This window comes from Calidris pugnax, unplaced genomic scaffold (assembly GCF_001431845.1).
Source record: "Calidris pugnax isolate Ruff unplaced genomic scaffold, ASM143184v1 scaffold284, whole genome shotgun sequence".
Taxonomy (NCBI): domain Eukaryota; kingdom Metazoa; phylum Chordata; class Aves; order Charadriiformes; family Scolopacidae; genus Calidris; species Calidris pugnax.
Genome location: NW_015091007.1, coordinates 62,149 through 78,939, shown reverse-complemented (window position 1 = coordinate 78,939; position 16,791 = coordinate 62,149). Strand labels below are relative to the sequence as shown.

At 52.0% G+C, this 16,791-nt stretch overlaps 2 protein-coding genes across 4 annotated transcripts in view; both read left to right on the top strand.

Annotated features, from left to right (window-relative positions):
- Positions 1-13,466, top strand: part of LOC106895944 (ethylmalonyl-CoA decarboxylase-like) — a 38,179-nt gene extending 24,713 nt beyond the window's left edge. For 2 of the 3 annotated variants that reach the window (XM_014955622.1, XM_014955621.1), the window contains exon 6: positions 12,906-13,466. In XM_014955622.1, coding sequence (XP_014811108.1) covers positions 12,906-13,311 — 406 coding nt within the window. In that variant the 3' untranslated portion in view covers positions 13,312-13,466. Of the gene's footprint in view, positions 1-7,612; positions 8,158-12,905 lie in introns of those variants that run through there. The other variant, XM_014955623.1, reaches the window with a different exon arrangement.
- Positions 13,467-16,527: 3,061 nt separating this feature from the next.
- Positions 16,528-16,791, top strand: part of LOC106895945 (ethylmalonyl-CoA decarboxylase-like) — a 4,413-nt gene continuing 4,149 nt past the window's right edge. The window contains exon 1 of the mRNA XM_014955624.1: positions 16,528-16,565. Coding sequence (XP_014811110.1) covers positions 16,528-16,565 — 38 coding nt within the window. The remainder of the gene's footprint in view (positions 16,566-16,791) is intronic.

Genomic DNA, 16,791 nt, shown 5'->3' with positions numbered 1-16,791 from the left:
GGTTGAGCAGCTTCTGCTCTGATGGCCCTGTGTTGTCCCTCTGCCTGAATTCTTGGTTCCGTCAAGCTCTTCTTCTATTACTAAATCATCCCTTTTTGGGGTCCAGGACTCCACTTTTCAGAATTCGAGCATCAACCACATGTTTTGTGCCTTTACATGAAAATAGGAATTTGCCATTCTTTTTTCTGCATTTCATTTCACCTTGGCTGATGGGAAAAAGCACGATAGAGTCACGTTATAAATGGTTGTTTTAAGGTTGCCTTTGAAGAGTGTATCTCTTGTCTAGGTCCCTCTGCTCCCCTCTGGGAAGTGCCCTGGGATTCCCCAACCAACCCAGAAGAACGTTAACTCTTGCTCAAGAAAGTGCATCTGTAATTAGGGGATTTGGGGATTGGATTTTGACCCTCGATCTTAAGGGTCCATAAAATGCATTGGAAGATCTGAAGAACATAAGGTGGGAAAGTGCTGGGGAGAGCTTCTTTGTGTAAACCTTGATTCTTAGCTCTTGTTGCGAGTGGGGGGGAAATGGATGCACTAAGAGTGTTACAGACTAATTCAGGCACTATAAATAAAATTCTATATAATCTGTAAGGCAGTCTGAAGCGAGAGCTGTGGTGTTGGTGAGATTTCTTAGGCTGGCATCAAGCCTACTCCTTTGACATGGAGCTTCGGAGCGTGCCGGGAACACGCTGTACTCGGGAGGCTCAACAGGATTGTTTTATTTTGGTCCTTGGGTATCATTTTAATTTAGTTAAACCTCGAGTAAAGAAGGTGTTTTGTTTTGTTTTAACTGCTGAAAGGATCTGAGGGGCTGGCTTTCTGATGGGCTTATTCGTGTCGTAGCTGGACCTGCTTCTTTCTATGGCATTCCTGTAGGAAGGGTCACAGATTAAAGCTCATAAAGAGGAGAGAAGGTCAATGTGGATGGTCTCCTCTCCCCCCACTGCAGTTTGGGATTGCAGAGCCACTCGGTGCAATGATATCTAAGATAGGAACACGGGACATGGTTTCCCCAAACTCTCTTAAACCATGGTGTCTTCATTTTTATATTCTTTCGTGGTTACCATTTAGGCATGTGCCAAGTGAATATTCGTGACTGAAGGATTTTCAGAAAGAGCGAAGATTTCGGGGGTTGTTTTTCTGACGCCAATCTGCATGGACTGTCACCAAAGCATGTGGGACAAATCCTTAGTTTTATCAGTTTTCCAGTATTTTTGCTGTGGAAGTCTAACTTGGTGTTGGCAGAGCTCTGAAGCAGCAGTTTCTGTGATGCCTAATGGTCTCATTATTTCCCTGCGTGGGGCAGAAGCGGGAGAAGCTCTGGGAGAGGAGCAGGGGGGAAGCACAGGGCGGTCCTGGCTGGCCAACAGCCACTGCATTGGGATGGATAGTCTGATAATCTGCTAAATATATGTAGCAAGAAGTTACTTATTAAATGTATAATCAAGGCTTTTTGATCCTTTAAAGCCTACCCAATTAATCAAGGGTGATGATTGAAAGATTAGTGAAATTATGACTAACTATTTTCAGGATGAATCCACTTGTTAATATTTCCCGAGAATTAAGTGGGGTTTTATTTTTTTTTGTGATAGAGGGTGTAGTAAGAAGCTGAATTTCAGAAAAATCTGTAGCTGTTTTGTCTCGATAATCCCTTTACGGAGTACCTGGGTAATTATGTGATGGTGGAGTGATAAAGAGACTGACAAGAGACTGCACTGGATAGGCAGAGACAGATTAATTAGTCCCCGCTTGCTTTTTGGAGGAGACTGTTTTATTCTTGAGGGTCTAATTCTAACAGCATCTGTCATGAAAATTGAAGTGAGGACTGGAAACGGCTCCTCAGCAGCACTGCTGAGTAGCTAAATTGTTTTAGTGTGGTACTGCAGATTTCTGCTGCAGAATATCCTTCCCACACTACCTTGCTGCTTCAAAATTCATCTTTTTATTTTAAAAATGACTGGTTAGTGCAGTTGTTTTAAGGTGAGTTTCTGTAAAACCCATGGAAGGCTCGTGTGTTGGGATATTGGACAAGGCTAGAACTATTTTCTTTAATTAAAAATAAAACCCTGCATGCACAGCAGTTAAATACTGATTAAAGTATTCGTAGCCTTTCCAGTGAGATTTATGGTCCGAAGAATATTTTGAGAGACTAAATCCTTATCCAGGAGAAGTTGTCACTGTGAGCAGTGCTGTCCTGTAGCTAACTATCAGTATTAGGGTTCCAGGGGCGGTTCTTCAGGCACAAACTGTAGCCTGAACTTTGGTCAGTATTTTTAATTTCAGGCTTTCCATGGCTTTGTGAAGGTGGCAGGGCTGTGGTTCCTCTTCAGGTCTTGTTTCCAAGGATATACTCGGAAATCACTTCTGCTGTTAAAAGGTTCTGGAGAAGGTAGGGATGAGTTTTGCAGCAAATGGCCAAAGAGAGTTCGTATATGAGGCCTCAGGAATTTTTATCTTCGTGCTGAGGAAGTTCTGTATTTCCTCACACGTGCCTGGTGGGGAGGACAGGTTCGATGTCTGTTAAATGGGAAAGAGACATGATCTCTGGTGGATCTTCCTGACTCTAAGCCAGGAGGCTTCCAAACCGTGCTACATGAACCCTTCAAGACAGTGTGCAGTTCTGGCAGTGCTTGACCTGGACTAGGACTGGGGCAGTGACTGTACTGGGCACTGGTGAGGTCCTACCTTGAGTGCTGGGTCCAGTTTTGGGCCCCTCACCACAAAAAAGCCATTGAGGGGCTGGAGCGTGTCCAGAGAAGGGCAACGGAGCTGGGGAGGGGTCTGGAGCACAAGTCTGGTGAGGAGAGGCTGAGGGAGCTGGGGGTGTTCAGCCTGGAGAAGAGGAGGCTGAGGGGAGACCTTCTGGCTCTCTCCACTCCCTGAAAGGAGGGTGTAGCCAGGGGGGGTCGGTCTCTGCTCCCAAGGAACAGGCCATGGGACAAGAGGAAACGGCCCCAAGTTGTGCCAGGGGAGGTTCAGATTGGAGATTAGGAAAAATGTTTACAGGAAAGGGTTGTCAAACATTGGAATGGGCTGCCCAGGGCAGTGGTGGAGTCCCCATCCCTGGAGGGATTTAAAAGCCGGGCAGACGTGGTGCTGAGGGACATGGGTCAGTGGTGGGTTTGTCAGTGTTGGGGTGATGGTTGGACTGGACGATCTGAAAGGTCCCTTCCAACCCTGGCAATTCCATGATTCTATGACTGCTTGTGCCATGGTCCTTGCCCAAGCTCCAGGCTAACAGCACCTGGAGTCCCAATTAACTGCTCCTTCCAGACCAAGGAACCGAAGTTCCAGAGTGGGCATTTGTACCCAAGGGGCTGGAGGGATCAGAGGACACCAGCAGGACCTGGTTTTTTTGGCAGGGCAGGGGCTCCTAGCCTGTGCTACTGCTGCTGATCGTAGGTTTGCTCAGCCCTTTTTTGGCTTTATGAGGAGCTTCATCATGCTGTTAGCTGAAGACCTTCACACATTTGCATCTCCTCTTGGTTTTGCTGTGCTGTGATGGACAGACAGTACAGGAGGTCCCAGGTGCAGATGCCTATGGCGATGCTTTTGCCCCCAACAAAAGAGTCAAGGTGACTCTTTTTTTAATTATTTTTTGCAAAGCCTGAGATGTAGCACACTGCCTAGAAGATACGACTTGATTTATGTGGTGCACAGCCTTAAATAGAGGACTTTGGTTTAATCCCAGATCAGGGCTTTTGTTGTGCAGATAAAGGAACAGGTAACGTAGTTCTTACTCTGCTATAAATTCAACAATCACAGCTCTCCCCTGCTTTGTTTCAACTTGCTGTGACACCCTTGTTGGCTAAAGCCATCACCTGCTGCGTGTCTTCAGCAGCACTGTGTGTGCAAGAGCAGGTTTTGGGGGTTTTTGGTGGGTTTTGCACGCATCAGCGAGAGGAGAAGGGAGCTGAGATTGCAGATATTACCCCTCTCCATCTGCTGCCTGAGTCAGTCACTCGCTGCAAGAACCCACCACCAATACTGGGGTCTCCTGTGCCCCTCGGCATGTTGGAGAAGTGTAGAGAAGATGGAGTGAGACCATGAGGTCCAACATGGAGGTGGAGTGACGGGACAGGGGCTGTGCTTTGAGTGTTGGGAAGGTGCAGTGGGAGAAGAGGGAAGAAGGAAGTCGACAACAGACTCCAGTTTTCTTGGTCCAGTGTGATTTGGGAGCTGCTGCTGCGGATGGTCCTGGTAGCACTTGCCAAGCGAAGTTACAAAATCCTAAACGAGCCACACCTGTGCTTTGATCCCTTGCAAACGAGGTCATCACCTTTCCCTGCCCACCTGGCGAAACAAGTCCTGTTCCCTGATAAACACCATCCTCAGATCACGTCTCGGGTCACTCTAGCCAGTTCCTGAGCTCCCGTTCCCCAGCAGCCTGTGCTGTAACCTCCTGGTGTGGCCGTGTGTCAGCGTGGCTGCTGCTGGAGGTAACAAGACTTCATTAAGCTGACACCGCGTTGATGAGGTATTAGAAAAACAGAGACACGTGACTGGATTGCACAGCAGCTTTGTTCTTGCGTTGTTTGCTGGTTAAACTGTTTGGCCCTTGGTAGCCTTCTTTCTGCTGCCGTTTCCCTGGTGGTTTTCTTTTTTCTTCAATGTCTTTTCTTTTTTTCCCTGTGCTTAAAATGGTTGTGTGTGTGGTTTGGGTGATGGGTTGAAAGCCTTTGACACCAATGCTGTGTTCTTGCTGTCTTTGCTGAGCAATCCCAGTCGGGCAAAACGTGCGTGCAGCTGGCCGTGCACATGGCTTCTCCTGTGGCTGGATGTCTTCTGGCATCGTAGTTTTGCAGAAATGCCTGGTTGTATTTGAAAATTTCTTCTTATTTCTAGTTCTGTAACTCTTCCTCTGCAGTATGTTAAAATTATGGATGTCTTTTAATTATATCTCCAAGACATTGAGCAACTTGCTCTAGTGGGAGGTGTCCCTGCCCAGGGCAGGGGGTTGGAACTCGATGATCTTTAAGGTCCCTTCCAACTCTGACCATTCCATGATTCTAAGACTGTCTTTGGAGAACTTCCCACCTTGTGTTGGTGCCATCACCTTACAGAAGGCAGCAGATTTGGTGGGGGGGACTTACCGTGGCCCAAAGGCATCAGCTTGGCTTGTTGGTCGTGCTGCCTGATGGTCTGAGGGCAGGAGGCCGAAGGATTTTGGGGGAGGTAGGTCGTGTCCCGCAGCTCTGGCTGCCTGCTCAGCAGAACCATGGCTGGGCACCAGGTTGCTCCTCTCCATGGGGCTGGGCTCTCTCTGGCCAGGAGGAGGAGGAGGAGGCTGGAAGTCAGGAGCTGTGTCCTTACGTGACCCTGGGAGTCACACAGGGATGGGAACAGCATCCAGGTTGCTGACAGTGTGATTAATGATTTAGGAGTCCTTTTTTTTTACACCGTGGGTTTCCGAATCCTAGTGTGTGAGATTTTAAAATGTATAAACTAGAGGATGGTATTTATGGTCCCTGGTGACCCTCCGTAGCGCCTTTGCCATGTCAGGGTGCTGGTGGTCATTCTGATGGGGGTGGAAGGGCCAGCACAAACCTTAATAGAATCTTAATTCTGCCCAGGGAACTAATCAGTACCAGCAGTCCCATAACAAGCAGGTGTGAAAAACTGAGAAGTACAGATTTATTTATTTTTTGTTTGGGTTTTCAGCTTTGATTGTTTGTGCTTCAGCTTGGAGTGGCCGGGAGATGCCGCGGGGAAGAGGAGCGGGGCCATTGGCTTGTGGCCAGTGCCGAGTCCCCGTTGAGGATGGGGTTTGACAGGTTGTGTCATCGATGGGAACCAAGCTTCTCTTCTCCTGGGCAGAACTGGTGACAGGACGCGAGGTGACGGGCTGTGCTGTGAGGTGGCACGGAGGGACACTTGCTGTAGCCCTTCCTGGCTGGAGATGACTAACCCAAAATGGGACGTGGCCCGTGGTGGCCGTGCTTTCCTCCCAGGGCTCTTGTTTTGCTTGTAACCTGGAAACTTCACGTCCTTAAAGAAAGTTTCAGCTGCGCTTTGGTGTTTATATGGCCTTAACCTCCTGTTTGCCACTGAAGTTGTGGGGATTCTGCTGCCCTTCACGTTTCTGAGGGATGTTTCTCTGCTTGTAAGGTCTCCGGTTACTTTGCATGTTAATTTCTTTTAATGAATATTGTTTCAGTATTGTCGTGCAACAGCTTGTCTTCCTTTTTTAGGGCAGGGCAGGCATGTGTGACCTTCCCCTGGGACACAGGAGACCCAGATTATCATCCTCTTGACCTGGAAGCCAAGGAGGGGCATAGGGTCACGTCAGGGCTCCTTTGGTGTTCGGTGACTCCTGTGTCTCAGGCAGGGCCAAGAGTGGTGAAAAAGGAATAAACAGCTCAGGAACAGAGCGGTTCTTCTGTCTTTTAGCTTTTTGGTGTCTGCCTGTGTGCTCAGTGACGCTGGATGCACTTTTGCTACATAAACTCATCTAATGGGAGATGAGATCTGTCCTGTCTCAGAGGGCAGGCTCGGTTCCTCTCATAAAATAAAAAGGGAACTGTTTTTGGGAGGCTGCAGCTGGTGATGTCCGGAGGCTGGTCCCAGCCTGGCAGCAGCACTCGCCTCAGCAGGGCTGAGCTGGGGTCTCCATCCCTTCCCCGGGCACGGAGAGCCCCACGGCCAGAGGGGGGGGTGGTGTCTGTGAGAAATGGCCCGACTTCAGGAGAGGATTCAGAGCTGGAAACACTGAAAATCCAGAGATGATTTTTCTAAGCCTGAAGGTGCCCCAGACTACCTGACACCTTCTGCTGACCACCGCTTACCTCAGTGCGTTCTGAGGAGCTTCACCGGAGCTTTGTAGGGAGAGGTGAATCCCGGGGAGATCTGGGAGGTTGGATCTGGGAGGTCTCCTTGACCTGTCTTAGGAGACCTGCAGATCCTCTGGCATCAGGTCTCTACCTGCCTGTGACCACCGATTTTTTATTTATTTTTTTTTAATGGTTCGTGTCGCTCAGGACAGCTGGAATTAATTCCTGAATAATGTTTTCATTATTGCTTTCCCAGTGGGACACTGGGTGTCAGCAAATTGTGAAGCAACTGGAGTTTTGGAACACTCACAAGGGCTGAGAGAGTTGGGGGGGTTCAGCCTGTAGAAGAGAAGGCTGTGTGGGGACCTTAGAGCCCCTTCCAGTCCCTCAAGGGGCTCCAGGAAAGATGGGGAGGGACTCTGGATCAGGGAGGGGAGCCATAGAAGGAAGGGAAAGGGTTTGACCCTGAAAGAGGGGAGATTGAGGTGAGATGTGGGGAAGAACTTTTTTGGTGTGAGGGTGGTGAGAGCCTGGCCCAGGTTGCCCCGAGAAGCTGTGGCTGCCCCATCCCTGGAGGGGTTCAAGGGCAGGTTGGAGGGGGCTTTGGGCAACCTGGTCTGGTGGGAGGTGTCCCTGCCCAGGGCAGGGGGTGGCACTGGGGGGACTTTAAGGTCCCTTCCAACCCAAACCATTCCATGACTCCACACTCCAGCTCTGCACTGTTGGGTCGTATCAGCCCGTGGAAGCTGAGGGCAGGAGAAGCCCGAGGGCAGCGTGTGGGTGAGCTGCAGAGGGACAGGGACACAGAGAGTGACCTGGGTGTGTTTGTTCTCCCTTGGCAGGTTGATGGCCCCCGGCAGCGAGGTGCGGTTTGTCCATAAGCGCATGGGGCTGGTGCCGGGCTGGGGAGGAGCCGCCCGCCTGGTGGCCATCGTGGGCCACGGGGCCGCCCTCCGGCTGCTGAGCGGGGCCACCAGGGTGGACCCTGAGATGGCCCGGCGCCTTGGGCTCTCGGAGGAGACCTTGGAGTCCTCGGATGGAAGCAGAGCGCTGGAAGAGGCCCGCGCCTGGCTGGGCCGGCACACGGAGGGCCCGGCCAGCGTGGTGCGGGCCGTGAAGGAGGTGGTGGCCGCGGGCAGGGAGCTGCCGCTGGAGACCGCCCTGAGGACAGAGAAGGACATTTTTGGAAGGGTCTGGGGTGGCCCTGCCAATCTGGAGGCATTGGCGAGGAGAGCAAAGCATAAGTGACAGTCGGTGTGTGAGAAACCTTCTTGGCCTTTCTGCGGCCAAAGCTGCGGCTGAAGCTGCCATTAAAGGGAGTCGTTTCAGGACTCGGTCACTGAGGGTGGCATTAACGTCCCTGTCACTCGCCTGGGGCAGACACCGGAGTGTCCCACCTGGCTGGGGATCAGGGAGATGACTGGAGATTAGGAAAAATGTTTACAGGAAAGGGTTGTCAAACATTGGAATGGGCTGCCCAGGGCAGTGGTGGAGTCCCCATCCCTGGAGGGATTTAAAAGCCGGGCAGACGTGGTGCTGAGGGACATGGGTCAGTGGTGGGTTTGTCAGTGTTGGGGTGATGGTTGGACTGGACGATCTGAAAGGTCCCTTCCAACCCTGGCAATTCCATGATTCTATGACTGCTTGTGCCATGGTCCTGGCCCAAGCTCCAGGCTAACAGCACCTGGAGTCCCAATTAACTGCTCCTTCCAGACCAAGGAACCGAAGTTCCAGAGTGGGCATTTGTACCCAAGGGGCTGGAGGGATCAGAGGACACCAGCAGGACCTGGTTTTTTTGGCAGGGCAGGGCCTCCTAGCCTGTGCTGCAGCCGCTGATCGTAGGTTTGCTCAGCCCTTTTTTGGCTTTATGAGGAGCTTCATCATGCTGTTAGCTGAAGACCTTCACACATTTGCATCTCCTCTTGGTTTTGCTGTGCTGTGATGGACAGACAGTACAGGAGGTCCCAGGTGCAGATGCCTATGGCGATGCTTTTGCCCCCAACAAAAGAGTCAAGGTGACTCTTTTTTTAATTATTTTTTGCAAAGCCTGAGATGTAGCACACTGCCTAGAAGATACGACTTGATTTATGTGGTGCACAGCCTTAAATAGAGGACTTTGGTTTAATCCCAGATCAGGGCTTTTGTTGTGCAGATAAAGGAACAGGTAACGTAGTTCTTACTCTGCTATAAATTCAACAATCACAGCTCTCCCCTGCTTTGTTTCAACTTGCTGTGACACCCTTGTTGGCTAAAGCCATCACCTGCTGCATGTCTTCAGCAGCACTGTGTGTGTAAGAGCAGGTTTTTGGGGTTTTTGGTGGGTTTTGCACGCATCAGCCAGAGGAGAAGGGAGCTGAGATTGCAGATATTACCCCTCTCCATCTGCTGCCTGAGTCAGTCACTGGCTGCAAGAACCCACCACCAATACTGGGGTCTCCTGTGCCCCTCGGCATGTTGGAGAAGTGTAGAGAAGATGGAGTGAGACCATGAGGTCCAACATGGAGGTGGAGTGACGGGACAGGGGCTGTGCTTTGAGTGTTGGGAAGGTGCAGTGGGAGAAGAGGGAAGAAGGAAGTCGACAACAGACTCCAGTTTTCTTGGTCCAGTGTGATTTGGGAGCTGCTGCTGCGGATGGTCCTGGTAGCACTTGCCAAGAGACGTTACAAAATCCTAAACGAGCCACACCTGAGCTTTGGTCACTTGCAAACGAGGTCATCACCTTTCCCTGCCCACCTGGCGAAACAAGTCCTGTTCCCTGATAAACACCATCCTCAGATCACGTCTTGGGTCACTCTAGCCAGTTCCTGAGCTCCCGTTCCCCAGCAGCCTGTGCTGTAACTTCCTGGTGTGGCCGTGTGTCAGCGTGGCTGCTGCTGGAGGTAACAAGACTTCATTAAGCTGACACCGCGTTGATGAGGTATTAGAAAAACAGAGACACGTGACTGGATTGCACAGCAGCTTTGTTCTTGCGTTGTTTGCTGGTTAAACTGTTTGGCCCTTGGTAGCCTTCTTTCTGCTGCCGTTTCCCTGGTGGTTTTCTTTTTTCTTCAATGTCTTTTCTTTTTTTCCCTGTGCTTAAAATGGTTGTGTGTGTGGTTTGGGTGATGGGTTGAAAGCCTTTGACACCAATGCTGTGTTCTTGCTGTCTTTGCTGAGCAATCCCAGTCGGGCAAAACGTGTGTGCAGCTGGCCGTGCACATGGCTTCTCCTGTGGCTGGATGTCTTCTGGCATCGTAGTTTTGCAGAAATGCCTGGTTGTATTTGAAAATTTCTTCTTATTTCTAGTTCTGTAACTCTTCCTCTGCAGTATGGTAAAATTATGGATGTCTTTTAATTGTATCTCCGAGACATTGAGCAATTTACTCTAGTTCTGTAACTCTTCCTCTGCAGTATGTTAAAATTATGGATGTCTTTTAATTATATCTCCAAGACATTGAGCAACTTGCTCTAGTGGGAGGTGTCCCTGCCCAGGGCAGGGGGTTGGAACTCGATGATCTTTAAGGTCCCTTCCAACTCTGACCATTCCATGATTCTAAGACTGTCTTTGGAGAACTTCCCACCTTGTGTTGGTGCCATCACCTTACGGAAGGCAGCAGATTTGGTGGGGGGGACTTACCGTGGCCCAAAGGCATCAGCTTGGCTTGTTGGTCGTGCTGCCTGATGGTCTGAGGGCAGGAGGCCGAAGGATTTTGGGGGAGGTAGGTCGTGTCCCGCAGCTCTGGCTGCCTGCTCAGCAGAACCATGGCTGGGCACCAGGTTGCTCCTCTCCATGGGGCTGGGCTCTCTCTGGCCAGGAGGAGGAGGAGGAGGCTGGAAGTCAGGAGCTGTGTCCTTACGTGACCCTGGGAGTCACACAGGGATGGGAACAGCATCCAGGTTGCTGACAGTGTGATTAATGATTTAGGAGTCCTTTTTTTTTACACCGTGGGTTTCCGAATCCTAGTGTGTGAGATTTTAAAATGTATAAACTAGAGGATGGTATTTATGGTCCCTGGTGACCCTCCGTAGCGCCTTTGCCATGTCAGGGTGCTGGTGGTCATTCTGATGGGGGTGGAAGGGCCAGCACAAACCTTAATAGAATCTTAATTCTGCCCAGGGAACTAATCAGTACCAGCAGTCCCATAACAAGCAGGTGTGAAAAACTGAGAAGTACAGATTTATTTATTTTTTGTTTGGGTTTTCAGCTTTGATTGTTTGTGCTTCAGCTTGGAGTGGCCGGGAGATGCCGCGGGGAAGAGGAGCGGGGCCATTGGCTTGTGGCCAGTGCCGAGTCCCCGTTGAGGATGGGGTTTGACAGGTTGTGTCATCGATGGGAACCAAGCTTCTCTTCTCCTGGGCAGAACTGGTGACAGGACGCGAGGTGACGGGCTGTGCTGTGAGGTGGCACGGAGGGACACTTGCTGTAGCCCTTCCTGGCTGGAGATGACTAACCCAAAATGGGACGTGGCCCGTGGTGGCCGTGCTTTCCTCCCAGGGCTCTTGTTTTGCTTGTAACCTGGAAACTTCACGTCCTTAAAGAAAGTTTCAGCTGCGCTTTGGTGTTTATATGGCCTTAACCTCCTGTTTGCCACTGAAGTTGTGGGGATTCTGCTGCCCTTCACGTTTCTGAGGGATGTTTCTCTGCTTGTAAGGTCTCCGGTTACTTTGCATGTTAATTTCTTTTAATGAATATTGTTTCAGTATTGTCGTGCAACAGCTTGTCTTCCTTTTTTAGGGCAGGGCAGGCATGTGTGACCTTCCCCTGGGACACAGGAGACCCAGATTATCATCCTCTTGACCTGGAAGCCAAGGAGGGGCATAGGGTCACGTCAGGGCTCCTTTGGTGTTCGGTGACTCCTGTGTCTCAGGCAGGGCCAAGAGTGGTGAAAAAGGAATAAACAGCTCAGGAACAGAGCGGTTCTTCTGTCTTTTAGCTTTTTGGTGTCTGCCTGTGTGCTCAGTGACGCTGGATGCACTTTTGCTACATAAACTCATCTAATGGGAGATGAGATCTGTCCTGTCTCAGAGGGCAGGCTCGGTTCCTCTCATAAAATAAAAAGGGAACTGTTTTTGGGAGGCTGCAGCTGGTGATGTCCGGAGGCTGGTCCCAGCCTGCCAGCAGCACTCGCCTCAGCAGGGCTGAGCTGGGGTCTCCATCCCTTCCCCGGGCACGGAGAGCCCCACGGCCAGAGGGGGGGGTGGTGTCTGTGAGAAATGGCCCGACTTCAGGAGAGGATTCAGAGCTGGAAACACTGAAAATCCAGAGATGATTTTTCTAAGCCTGAAGGTGCCCCAGACTACCTGACACCTTCTGCTGACCACCGCTTACCTCAGTGCGTTCTGAGGAGCTTCACCGGAGCTTTGTAGGGAGAGGTGAATCCCAGGGAGATCTGGGAGGTTGGATCTGGGAGGTCTCCTTGACCTGTCTTAGGAGACCTGCAGATCCTCTGGCATCAGGTCTCTACCTGCCTGTGACCACCGATTTTTTATTTATTTTTTTTTAATGGTTCGTGTCGCTCAGGACAGCTGGAATTAATTCCTGAATAATGTTTTCATTATTGCTTTCCCAGTGGGACACTGGGTGTCAGCAAATTGTGAAGCAACTGGAGTTTTGGAACACTCACAAGGGCTGAGAGAGTTGGGGGGGTTCAGCCTGTAGAAGAGAAGGCTGTGTGGGGACCTTAGAGCCCCTTCCAGTCCCTCAAGGGGCTCCAGGAAAGATGGGGAGGGACTCTGGATCAGGGAGGGGAGCCATAGAAGGAAGGGAAAGGGTTTGACCCTGAAAGAGGGGAGATTGAGGTGAGATGTGGGGAAGAACTTTTTTGGTGTGAGGGTGGTGAGAGCCTGGCCCAGGTTGCCCCGAGAAGCTGTGGCTGCCCCATCCCTGGAGGGGTTCAAGGGCAGGTTGGAGGGGGCTTTGGGCAACCTGGTCTGGTGGGAGGTGTCCCTGCCCAGGGCAGGGGGTGGCACTGGGGGGACTTTAAGGTCCCTTCCAACCCAAACCATTCCATGACTCCACACTCCAGCTCTGCACTGTTGGGTCGTATCAGCCCGTGGAAGCTGAGGGCAGGAGAAGCCCGAGGGCAGCGTGTGGGTGAGCTGCAGAGGGACAGGGACACAGAGAGTGACCTGGGTGTGTTTGTTCTCCCTTGGCAGGTTGATGGCACCGGGCAGCGAGGTGCGGTTTGTCCATAAGCGCATGGGGCTGGTGCCGGGCTGGGGAGGAGCCGCCCGCCTGGTGGCCATCGTGGGCCACGGGGCCGCCCTCCGGCTGCTGAGCGGGGCCACCAGGGTGGACCCTGAGATGGCCCGGCGCCTTGGGCTCTCGGAGGAGACCTTGGAGTCCTCGGATGGAAGCAGAGCGCTGGAAGAGGCCCGCGCCTGGCTGGGCCGGCACACGGAGGGCCCGGCCAGCGTGGTGCGGGCCGTGAAGGAGGTGGTGGCCGCGGGCAGGGAGCTGCCGCTGGAGACCGCCCTGAGGACAGAGAAAGACATTTTTGGAAGGGTGTGGGGTGGCCCTGCCAATCTGGAGGCATTGGCGAGGAGAGCAAAGCATAAGTGACAGTCGGTGTGTGAGAAACCTTCTTGGCCTTTCTGCGGCCAAAGCTGCGGCTGAAGCTGCCATTAAAGGGAGTCGTTTCAGGACTCGGTCACTGAGGGTGGCATTAACGTCCCTGTCACTCGCCTGGGGCAGACACCAGAGTGTCCCACCTGGCTGGGGATCAGGGAGATGAGGCTGTGAAGGTACAGGCTGTGCCCAGAACAGAACTGTAATTCGTTAGGAGTGACACCTGGCTGGGGATCAGGGAGATGAGGCTGGAAAGGTACACGCTGTGCGAGAACAGAACTGTAACTCGTTAGGAGTGAGGCTTTAAATCCCTCCAGGTATGATGACTCCACCCTGGGCAGCCCATTCCAATGTGCAATAACCCTTTCAGTGGAGAATTTTTTCCCCAACTCCATCCTAAACCTCCCCTGGAGCAACTTGAGGCCATTTCCTTTTGTCCCATGGCCTGTTCCTTGGGAGCAGAACCGACCCCCCCGGCTACACCCTCCTTTCAGGGAGTTGGGGAGAGCAATAAGGTCTCCCCTCAGCCTCCTTTTCTCCAGGCTGAACACCCCCAGCTCCCTCAGCCTCTCCTCACAAGACTTGTGCTCTAGACCCCTCACCAGCTCCGTTGCCCTTCTCTGGACCTGCTCCAGCACCTCACTGTCTTTTTTTGTGGTGAGGGCCCCAAAACTGGACACAGCCCTCGAGGTGGGGCCTCCCCAGGGCCCAGCACAGGGGGACGATCACCTCCTGAGTCCTGCTCCCCACGCTGTTCCTGACACAGGCCAGGATGCAGAAGAGCAGGAGGTGTTTATTTGCAGGTTCTGCACTGGAGCTGTGCTGCCGGGGGGTGACACCCCATGGGTACGTCTGAGGGGCCTCCTTCTGGTTTAATTTGTGTCCAGGAGCTCCCTCTCCCCTCGGCAGCACCTTTCCCCGGGAACAGGGCAGGGGACTCCCGAGGGCTGAGGAAGGTGCTTTGGGAAACGGTTCCAGAGGCTCCTTCTGTCCCTGCTCTGGTGGAATCGCAAACACAGCCCGGGGAGGGCACCCTGAAGGTAAGGACAGGTGCTGGCTTTGAGCACAGATTCCTGGAGCAGCTTAATCCTACATTTTCTGGTTTCTCTCCCGTTTTATAAACACACACAGCCCTTGGGGTGAAAACCAGCCCCAGAATTCCCAGGAGCTCTCCCTTGGGAGCTCCATGAGCGAGATGAATGCAATCCCTTTTTACCAACTCCAAACCTAAAGGCTTTATTTCATAAAACACCATCTTCAAGTGACAAATGCTGTGACCAGCAGCTGAGGAACACCGGTATCCTCTGTACAATTACTGAAGACTAGAAGCTTCATCTCAGTTTTTGTTCCCCTTCAGAAATGGCCTAAAAAAACCACCCCAAGCACTAAATGCACAAAATAAATTAGAAGCCCGTGTTCAGAAGGGACACTCCTGGTCCCCAGGAGCTGCTGGGGCTCCCAGGGGCTCGGTTATTCCTGTCACGCTGTGCAATACCCAGCCTGTCCCTCGCCCGGGGGGAGATACAGGTATGTAATACGTATCGTAATGGGGGTGTTTCAGGGGTGGATCCTGGCGGTGATTTTTTTAGCATTTTAGGTATTTCCTCATCTTTGCTGCTGGCAGGAACCCACTTCCCAGCCAGGGGACGCAGGGTGTTCTGGCCGAGCGCTGGGGTCACAGAGGGGTTTTTCCCGTTGCCACAGGATCCCTGTGTCTGTGGTTATCTGTTCTCCTGGAGACAAAGAGATGCAGTAGATTTTATAGGATTTTAATTTGCCTTTTCCTTTCCGTTCTGCTCCATGGGGCGTTCCTCTAGCCAGGCTGTACAAGTTTAAAAATCCCTTCATGCAGGGAGAGACCCCCCAAGGTCCTGCCACCCACCCCTCCTGCTGAAGGCAGTGCTTTGATGCCTTCACACCAGCTGGGAATTACCCCTGACTTTGGCTTTTGCCCAGGTGGATGGGGACAGTGTGCTTGCCACGCTGCTGCTGGGCTGTTGAGCTCTCCCCAGCCCTATTTTAACTCATTTTTAGCACTTCCCAGCCAAAGGAGCCACGGGCAGCACCCAGAGCCCTCCCCTGACCAGAGCTGTGGCTCTGCCCAGGAATGATCCCTCACCACAGAATTCCCTGCAGGCTCTCTGGGCTGGGAGCCCCGAAACGCAGCGTGGAGACAGTCAGCTCCTCGCTCTCTGCCACAGCACCTGCCCTCACCTGGAGCAAAGGATGTGCCCGTGGCAGGGGGGCTCTTCCTCCAGGTCCCTGCAGCACAAAGGCAGCTCTGATACGGCAGTGGCAACGAAGAACAGAAGAAAAAACATTCCATCCTCTTTCCCTTCTCAAGTCCATGCTACAGCTTTGCCCAAGATTAGACACATCAGCCCTAATTACAGCAAGGAAAACATTTTAGGAGTTTAAATCTACCACCTTTAAAAACCAGCCCATTTAATTCCCTCCAGAGGGTTGTTTGCTGCAGCACCTTCTGGGTGGAGAGAGGCAGCACTTGTCCATCAGCCCCTGTCCCTTCCTGGTCAGGGAAATGGACTGAGAACTGGAGTGTAATTACCTTTATTTTAAAGGCCGAGTCCAGAATCAGCTGATTTAAAAGCAGAATTCAATAAAACAGGTGCCCTAGCCAGAGGAGCCAAGCCATGCTGCTCGAGGGCTGGTTCCTGAGCACCTCTAACACCAGAAATCAGTTTGCAGAAACGGGGCTGACCCAGGAGATGCAGCTCTGCTCCAAGCACCCCACCACCTCCCCTGCGCTGCCCATTTGGCTGTGAGGACCAGAGCAACACCCACATGATCCTTACCCTCCCCGCTCTTCCTCACAGGGTCACCTTTGGTGACGTTATCCCTCTTGTGTCAGCATTTCTGCTGTTAAAACAGCCCTCTCTAGGATACTGCTGCCCACCATAAGCGACGCACATTCATCAGCCCTTCCCCTGTGAGCACTAACCCTCCAAATCAGGCTTTTCCAGCAGAAAGAGACTCAGAGGGTGGTGGGTCCGGGAGATCCCGCTGGGAGCCGGTCCCCCCTCAAACCGTTTCATGATGGCTTTCTCCCCAGTTCCTCCAGCAAGGCTCAGTCACACCAGAGGCACAGCTAAGATTGTTACTGATAAAATGTAGTTTTATTAAATTATAAATTCCGTAACAAAAACGAGACAGATCAAGAAAGACCTCAAAAAACAAACCTACAAGGACTAGATGGCAAAGCCAGTGAAAACGCCACGAAGGGTGGAAAGGTAAGAATTTGCAACGAAAGTTACCAGCGTTTTTACATTTCCATTGAGGGGAGGGAAATGATTGCTCTTGTCTAGTAAAAACACGTTTTAACTCCAAACTCACATCTAGTTTCTCACATTAAATTAAGCCCCCCGCTCCCCCGGCACCGCTCGTTAGTGTTCTGTTCCTCCCCGGGTCCATGCAGAAAGGAGTGAGACACGGGATGGGACAGGGAGGTGGTACAGC